Raw genomic sequence first — 8,792 nt, 5'->3', positions numbered from 1 at the left:
TGACTTAGACACTTCAGTGCTTCAGAAACACACGAGAAACTGTCATATTTACAACTATAGGACAAGAACTAAATAAACTAATCATTACATCTGAACCAACAACATGTTTACTAGATCCCATTCCCATGTAACTATCAAAAGAATGTTTTGAATGTAAATTCATCTCTATCTCTAGGGCATTTTCCATTAAAATTACACATGACTTCTAGCTTCTGACCCAGGATGTGTCTCAATACTAGTTTTACTTGATCTTGATGCACTATAGATCATAAACACTATAGATCATGACATAGTCTCAGGCTGACTACAAAATTACACTAGTATTCAGGGACAGGCATAAGGGTTTTGTCTACCTAAATGGTGAAAAATACAAGTTAACATCAGTAAATTATGGGGTGCTGCAAGGATCCGTGTTAGGCCCTCTGTTGTTTTCAGTATACATGCTGCCCCTTGCAACATCATTAGAAAACATGGAATTAGTTTCAACTGTTATGCTGATGATACTCTGTTATGTATTTAATCCAAACCAGATGAAATTTCTAAACTGTCCAAATTAACAGAATATGTTAAAGATATAAAACAATGGATGACCAGTAATTTTCTACTATTAAACATTGCCAAGCTACGAAACATGTTATCTGTTTCTGAAGCAGAAAAGCTAGTTCATGCATTCATGACCTCTAGACTGGACTATTGTAATGCACTTCTAGGTGGTTGTCCTGCTTCGTCTATAAACAAGCTACAGGTCGTCCAAAATGCAGCAGCTAGAGTCCTTACCAGGTCAAGAAAATATGATCATATTACACCAATTTTACAGTCTCTGCACTGGCTACCTATTAAGTTCCGTATCAGTTACAAATTATCATTACTTACCTATAAGGCCCTAAATGGTTTAGCTCCTGTACATGTAACTGATCTTAAGCTCTACAATTCATCACACTCTTTAATATCACAAAACTCTAAATCCACTAAAGGAAGGAGATGATTTTCCTATCTGGCTCCTGAACTCTGGAATAGTCTTCCTGATAATGTCTGTTTAAATCTAGATTAAAGACACATCTCTTCAGTCAAGCATTCACATAATGAATCTCAATCTCACCCTTGTTCTCAGTTAGATCAGATAAAAGTCACAAACATATTTTTAGCTTGAAATGCTATGAACAGCATCTACGCTGATCCTTCTCTATCTGTCTTTCCCTGGGATGCCCATCACGAGGTGACTAGAGATTACTCCCGACTCACAGAAAGACTTCAGATGACCAACACCTGTGAAGAGATGATGCTGACCCCTGCGAGGACCCCAGATGACCCCAACTTGAGTCCACCTGAACAGCTGCCAAAGTTCCTCTAAACTGTAATCATTATGATCACACTTGTAATAATCGCTTTATTGTGCATCATGTTAGCTAACTGTATGATTATATGATATTGAACTTGAATAATTACTTGGACACATTCACTTTTGCTTTGTAAAGTATGCACTTCAAGCTTTTTCTGTAACTGTGAAACTGTATTGTGAAAAGTGCTCTACAAATACATTTAAATTTGAATATTGAGCTCAGACTCAGAGCTTCTTCATATTATTATGATATATTATATTGAGATTCTGACAACACAGTCACAAAACCCAAATGATTTGGCTCAGTGTGTTCACCCTGTTTATTTACATGAATGAAACACAGTGTGTTGACTGTCGGCATTTCCAGACAATGAAAAATCTAGATCTGATGTTCAGCTTGATGCGTGTTGTTCATGAGCAGATAACAGTGTGTTGCTGTGATGTCAATCATCATTCGTCTGCTGAAGGTAAGTGGCATGAGTTCATCACTTTGACCTTGTTTGTGCTGCAGTGACCCCTCAGTGGTTCAGAGATAAACTACACCGACCCTCAGATAAAACACATGCCACAGCGGCTGGATCATGGAAACACTGACACACACACACACACACACACAGAAGCTCACACACACAAACACACACTCGTTTACTTAGCTATCTAAATCGGGACATTCCATAGGCATAATGGTTTTATAATGTATAAACTGTAATTACTATCATCCTACACCTAAACCTATCTCTCACAAAAAACTTTCTGCATTTTTTAAATAAAAAAAAAAACTTTGTTTACTGTATTTTTATACCAGTTTTTGAAGATGTCCCCAAAGGAAGGTTTTTGGAGATTTTGTCAGGTTTAGCTCACTTGTGGATACAAATTTGTCCCCAAAATATGGTTAAGTAGGTACACACAAACACACACACAGACACACACACAGACACTCACACACACACACTCACACTTCCTCCCATACACTCGCTCTCTCTCTCTCACACACAAACACAAATGTCTAAAGATCCAAACCCACAGATCTATCAAAGTCTGGCTGGACGAGGAAAAAACATTCATTCACTTGTCTTTAGATACTAACTAAATACTAACAGCTACTGACGGGGCGGGGCTTAGCAGCTCGGAAGTGCTCTGTCATTGGTCAGCTGAGCGTGCAGTCGTCGGAGGCGGAAGTTCAGAGGTCGTGCTAACGGAAGGTAGGATCCTCATGGATTCTGCTGTAAACAGTGAGTGTGTGTCGTGTTTTCTGTGTTCGCGCTCGATCTGAGCGGATGTGGCTTTAGCTGTGTCGCTTTGACTCGACTGGAGCTGTTTGGATGCCGTGACTGGTGATATTTACAGTCTCTCGGGCGAACGAAAAGCGCTGAAGTGAGTAAATAACGACACACACACACACACACACACAGTCTGAATCTGATCGACTCACACTGATCTGCTCTCATGATCATTGCGCTATTACTGACGATCCATTCATTCATTCATCAACAAGTGTGCAGCTTCATAACCCGTTATTAATATTTGTCATAACCCGTTATAACTCTTCAAAACTCTTCGTAGCCTCGTCGTAACAAACGAATGTAACGTTACACATTCGTATCTTCTAGTAGGGAACTGTAACAGCTTTTTTCTGCAAGTATTTATACTTTAATCATAAATTTCAAAGACAAAATAAGTAATAACAAAATTACATATAAAGATGCATTGAAGTCTTAAACAAAACAAAACTCGCTCGTTGATCTACTGCAGAGTCTGTACAGAACAGATGCAAACAGAGACAGAGCTGTCAGTGTTTCTACATGTCAGGAATCAGTCATTATTATTATTATCAGTTATTATAGCCACTGTACACCACCCTTCAGAATAGTTCAATGTTCAGTGTCTGTCAGACACACAGATGATGATGATGATGATGTGTCAGTGAGTGTGTGTGTGTGTGTGTGCTGAAGCTGCACGTAATCATGTGTTTTTTCAGTGTCAGCGCTCTTCACTCTCATGTATCACATGTTCCACTGTTACGAGGAAATTAAAGCATGAGCTGCAGTCTTGAAGAAGAAGCTGACTGTGGTCTCATCTTCATCTCCACACAGAGAAACCGATGAGATGAATGAATGAGTGACTGTTCTGCAGTGATCTGTGTGTGTGTTTCAGGACGGGATGATGGTGTCCATCAGAGGCCTGTGTTTCCTCTTCACTCTGTTTCTGGGCAGTTTCTTCGGCAGTGTGTTCATGTTGGGTCCGGTTCTGCCGCTCATGCTGCTCTCGCCCGCCTGGTACCGCTGGGTCACCGACCGCATCGTGGCCACCTGGCTCACCCTCCCAGTGGTGCGTCACCTGAACCGACACAGAGACACTACAGTTCGCTTCAGGAGTGTTTACACATACCAGGAATCTGTTTTAGTGACAGAAGCTCCACAGAAGGACAGTGACAAGACACACACAACCAGAAGAAGAATATGCAAATATACAAAATAGACAATGTACAAAAAAACTCAACAAAATATAATGGTTTATTCCGTATTTTTCAGACTATAAGTCGCACCTAAGTATAAGTCGCATCAGTCCAAAAATATGTCATGACGAGGAAAAAAACACAAGTCGCATTTCTATAGAACCAAAAGAAAACATTTCCGTCTCCAGCCGCGAGAGGGCGCTCTGAGCTGCTCAGTGCTTCTGTAGCCTACACTGAAAACAGAGCGCCTTCTCGCGGCTGGAGACGGTAATGTTTTCTCTTGGTTCATGTCAAATTAACTTTGATAAATAAGTCGCATTGGACCAGCCAAACTATGGAAAAAAGTGTGACTTATAGTCCGGAAAATACGGTATATAAAATATTTACAGAGTCAAACAAGTAAATACTTTGTCAGTGATGCAAGAAGACAATAAAAGAGTTGTTCTTCAGCTAAAGTCTTATATAGTTAACTAAAAATGGGCGCGTGTGTGCGTGATGGGCGTGTGTGTGTGTGATGGGTGTGTGTGTGATGGGCGCGTGTGTGCGTGATGGGTGTGTGTGTGTGTGATGGGCGTGTGTATGTCTGTGCGTAATGGGTGCGTGCGTGTGTGTGTGATGGGTGTGTGTGATGGGCGTGTGTGTGTGTGATGGGTGTGTGTGATGGGTGCGTGTATGTGTGTGATGGGCGTGTGTGTGTGTGTGATGGGCACATGCGTATGTGTGTGATGGACACGTGTGTGTGTGTGTGTGTGATGGGCACATGCGTATGTGTGTGATGGGCGTGTGTGTGTGTGTGATGGACACGTGTGTGTGTGATGGGCACATTCGTATGTGTGTGATGGGCGTGTGTGATGGACACGTGTGTGATGGGCACATGCGTATGTGTGTGATGGGCGTGTGTGTGTGATGGACACGTGTGTGTGTGTGATGGGCACATGCGTGTGTGTGTGATGGGCACATGCGTATGTGTGTGATGGGCACGTGTGTGTATGTGTGTGTGTGATGGGCACATGCCTATGTGTGTGATGGGCGTGTGTGTGTGTGTGTGATGGGCACATGCGTATGTGTGTGATGGGCGTGTGTGTGTGATGGACACGTGTGTGTGTGTGTGTGTGTGATGGGCACATGCGTATGTGTGTGATGGGCACGTGTGTGTATGTGTGTGTGTGATGGGCACATGCCTATGTGTGTGATGGGCGTGTGTGTGTGTGTGTGTGTGATGGGCACATGCGTATGTGTGTGTGTGTGTGTGATGGGCACATGCGTATGTGTGTGATGGGCGTGTGTGTGTGATGGGCACATGCGTATGTGTGTGATGGGTGTGTGTGATGGGCACATGCGTATGTGTGTGATGGGCACGTGTGTGTGTGATGGGCACATGCGTATGTGTGTGATGGGCGTGTGTGTGTGTGTGTGTGTGATGGGCACATGTGTGTGTGTGTGTGTGTGTGTGTGTGTGATGGGCACATGTGTGTGTGTGTGATGGGCACATGCGTATGTGTGTGATGGGCACGTGTGTGTGCAGGCGCTGCTGGAGCTGGTGTTCGGGGTGAAGGTGGTGATCACGGGCGACGGCTTCGTTCCGGGCGAGCGCAGCGTCATCATCATGAACCACCGTACGCGTCTGGACTGGATGTTCCTGTGGTGCTGTCTGCTGCGCTACAGCTTCCTGCGTCTGGAGAAGATCTGCCTCAAAGCGGCGCTGAAGGCTGTGCCCGGCTTCGGTGAGTCCCTCTCGCTCACGTCTGAAGAGCGTCTGCTGTGCTCGGGACGAGCATGACGGCTGTGTGTGTGTGTGTGTGTGTGCAGGCTGGGCCATGCAGGTGGCCTCCTTCATCTTCATCCGGCGGCGCTGGGAGGAAGACCGCAGTCACATGGCCAACATGCTGCAGTACTTCTGCCACATCAAGGAGCCGCTGCAGCTGCTGCTGTTCCCCGAGGGCACCGACCTCACCGGTGAGAGACGCACGGCTGCTTAAGACTGCTGCGAACCAGAACTAGCATCAGATATTCAGCCTTTAAAATCTGACTTATGTGGGTTTTTTTTGTCGATGTCGCTGTGCAGAAAACACGCGCGCCAGGAGTGACGAGTTTGCAGAGAAAAACGGTCTTCCAAAGTACGAGTACGTTCTTCACCCTCGCACCACCGGCTTCACCTTCATCGTCAACACGCTGCGGAAAGGTCAGAGGTCATCAGCACTCACGTGATCTTCATCATTAGAGAGCGAGTCCAGTGTAGATGTTCATCAGAGCTCAACCTAAACTCATACAGAAGAGCATTGTGCTTGCAACACCAAGGTCATGGGTTCAATTCCCAGGGAGTGCATGAACTGATGCAGTGTGTATCTGTCAGATGCATGAGTGTTTTTAAGTTTTGTGTCCTGACAGCTTTGTGCAGCTGATGGACTGATTCTGACTGATTGTTGTTTCTGTGGACAGGTGATAACCTGGACGCTGTTCATGATATAACGGTGGCGTATCCTCAGAACATCCCTCAGACGGAGCGCCACCTGCTTCTGGGTCTGTTCCCGCGCGAGATCCACTTCCACGTGCGGCGTTTCCCTGCGGCGTGTCTGCCCTCGAGCGAGGAGCAGCTTCAGAGCTGGTGTCAGGAGCGCTGGCGAGAGAAAGAGCAGCGTCTGTGTGACTTCTATCGCTCCGAGCCGCGCCGCTTCGACGAGCCCGAGGCCCACGTGCCGCCCTGTAAGAGTGAGCTGAGAGTGACGCTGATCAAAGCCTCCTCGCTGCTGTACTGGAGCGCCTTCATCACGCTCTGCTGCGCCGGCCTGTGGCTCTCGACCCCCCTCAGACTCTACTTCCTGCTGATGGTGATCTTCTTCCTGGGGCAGCAGCGGCTGACGGGTGGCGTGGAGATGATGGAGCTGGCGTGTCACCGGCGCTGGAAGGTGAAGGAGGAGTGAGAGCTGTGTTTGAAGCGCTTGTGTGTGTAAACCACAGCGGTCACAGCGCCTCCTGCTGGAGGACAGGATGAAGCGCAGCCTGCAGGAGCCACACTTGAGAACAGACACCTTACAAACACAGCGGCTCGTCCACTCAGCATTCATCACTGTGCAGACATAAATGTCATTCCTCGCATCTTTCCTCCTACTATTTCAGGTCTTTGTGTTTCTTAAATGTTTTACTGGCTCAAATCCAAACCAGTTACAGCCATATTTTAAAGAATTATGATATTTTATTTGGTTTCTTTAGTGTATTTATGTTCTGTAGTGACGGAACACAGCCATAGCACATTAGCTTTGATAAATAATGTCATAAAGGAAAATCCCCAGCGTATTGACACTCATCTGCTGACGTTCATCATGTTTTCTCATGCATGGCTGCAGTTAATGTGACAGAAACACAGCGATGAAGCAGAACTTCAGCTGGAATCAACATGTGACTTTCTCAGACAATCCTCATATGAATCAGGGCTGAGTGACCCTTCTGACCTGTGACCTCTCATGGTGTCTCTGGTGATGTGAGCGCTGCTGTCTGAGCTGGTTCTGTGTCAGTGGTGAAGACCGGCTCACTGTGACCAGATCTGTGTCTGTATTCACACGCGTGTTCCTCCTCATGTACATGTCACTATCACTCAGGTATATTCCGTCACTGTAACTAACCACTGCTGAGCAGATCAATTATCAATACGCCAATAAATCCAAACCTGTGTTCCTTTAAGAGCTTTTCTCCAGTTCAGTGTGTCTGCACGTCATCACATGAAGGGCTCAGACGTGTTTAATGCGTCTCTGAATCAGTTCAAGTTTATTTGGATAGCACTTTTCACAATGCTACAAAGCATCTTTACAGAAAATGTACGTTTTTCTAGATTAGTTTTGTATGTTGTCTGAGCAGCATCATCTCTTCTCCAGTGTTTAGGGCTGGATCCAGACTAAACTGCTGTGACTCTTAGTTACCTCGGCATGACAGAAATAGAGAAAACACTAGAAGGCTAGTTAGGTACGCAGGAGCTAAACCATTTAGGGCCTTATAGGTAAGTAATGATAATTTGTAACTGATACGGAACTTAATAGGTAGCCAGTGCAGAGACTGTAAAATTGGGGTAATATGATCATATTTTCTTGACCTGGTAAGGACTCTAGCTGCTGCATTTTGGACGACCTGTAGCTTGTTTATTGACGAAGCAGGACAACCACCTAGAAGTGCATTACAATAGTCCAGTCTAGAGGTCATGAATGCATGAACTAGCTTTTCTGCATCAGAAACAGATAACATGTTTCGTAGCTTGGCAATGTTTCTAAGATGGAAGAATGCAGTTTTTGTAACATTGGAAATATGATTTTCAAAAGACAAGTTGCTGTCTAATATAACACCCAGATTTCTGACTGTAGAGGAAGTAACAGTACATCCGTCTAGTTGCAGATTGTAATCTACAAGATTCTGTGTAGGGTTTTTTGGTCCAATAATTAATATCTCTGTCTTATCCGAATTTAATTGGAGAAAATTATTGGTCATCCAATCTTTTACATTTTTAACACACTCTGTTAGCTTAGATAATTTAGAGGTTTCATCTGGTCTCGTTAAAATATATAGCTGAGTATCATCAGCATAACAGTGGAAGCTAATTCCGTATTTTCTAATAATATTACCAAGGGGCAACATGTATATTGAAAATAGAAGGGGACCTAGGACGGATCCTTGTGGCACTCCATATTTTACTGATGATAAATGAGATGACACCCCATTTAAGTAAACAAAATGGTAGCGATCGGACAGGTAGGATCTAAACCATCTTAGAGCCTGCCCTTGAATACCTGTATAGTTTTGTAATCGATCTATGAGTATGTCATGATCTATGGTGTCGAACGCAGCACTAAGATCAAGTAAGACTAGAAATGAGATGCAGCCTTGATCTGACGCAAGAAGCAGGTCATTTGTAATTTTAACAAGTGCAGTTTCTGTATAGAAAAAACATTGGTCAGTTTGGAGATTTTGGTTCATTTTGCTTCCGTATCATATCTCCTCTTTCAGACAAGTGGA

General features: G+C 44.5%; 1 protein-coding gene across 1 annotated transcript; it reads left to right on the top strand.

Moving 5' to 3' along the window:
• The first annotated feature begins 3,479 nt into the window (after nucleotides 1–3,479).
• Nucleotides 3,480–7,472, top strand: lclat1 (lysocardiolipin acyltransferase 1). The gene is made up of 5 exons (XM_059516889.1): nucleotides 3,480–3,667; nucleotides 5,320–5,518; nucleotides 5,604–5,750; nucleotides 5,860–5,976; nucleotides 6,234–7,472. The coding sequence occupies exons 1-5, from the start codon at nucleotides 3,500–3,502 to the stop codon at nucleotides 6,713–6,715; spliced, it is 1,113 nt and encodes a 370-aa protein (XP_059372872.1). The 5' UTR covers nucleotides 3,480–3,499; the 3' UTR covers nucleotides 6,716–7,472.
• The last annotated feature ends 1,320 nt before the right edge of the window (nucleotides 7,473–8,792 follow it).

This window comes from Carassius carassius, chromosome 30 (genome assembly GCF_963082965.1).
Source record: "Carassius carassius chromosome 30, fCarCar2.1, whole genome shotgun sequence".
Taxonomy (NCBI): Eukaryota; Metazoa; Chordata; class Actinopteri; order Cypriniformes; family Cyprinidae; genus Carassius; species Carassius carassius.
Note: the sequence above shows the minus strand (reverse complement) of the source record. Positions and strands in the feature narration are given on the sequence as shown.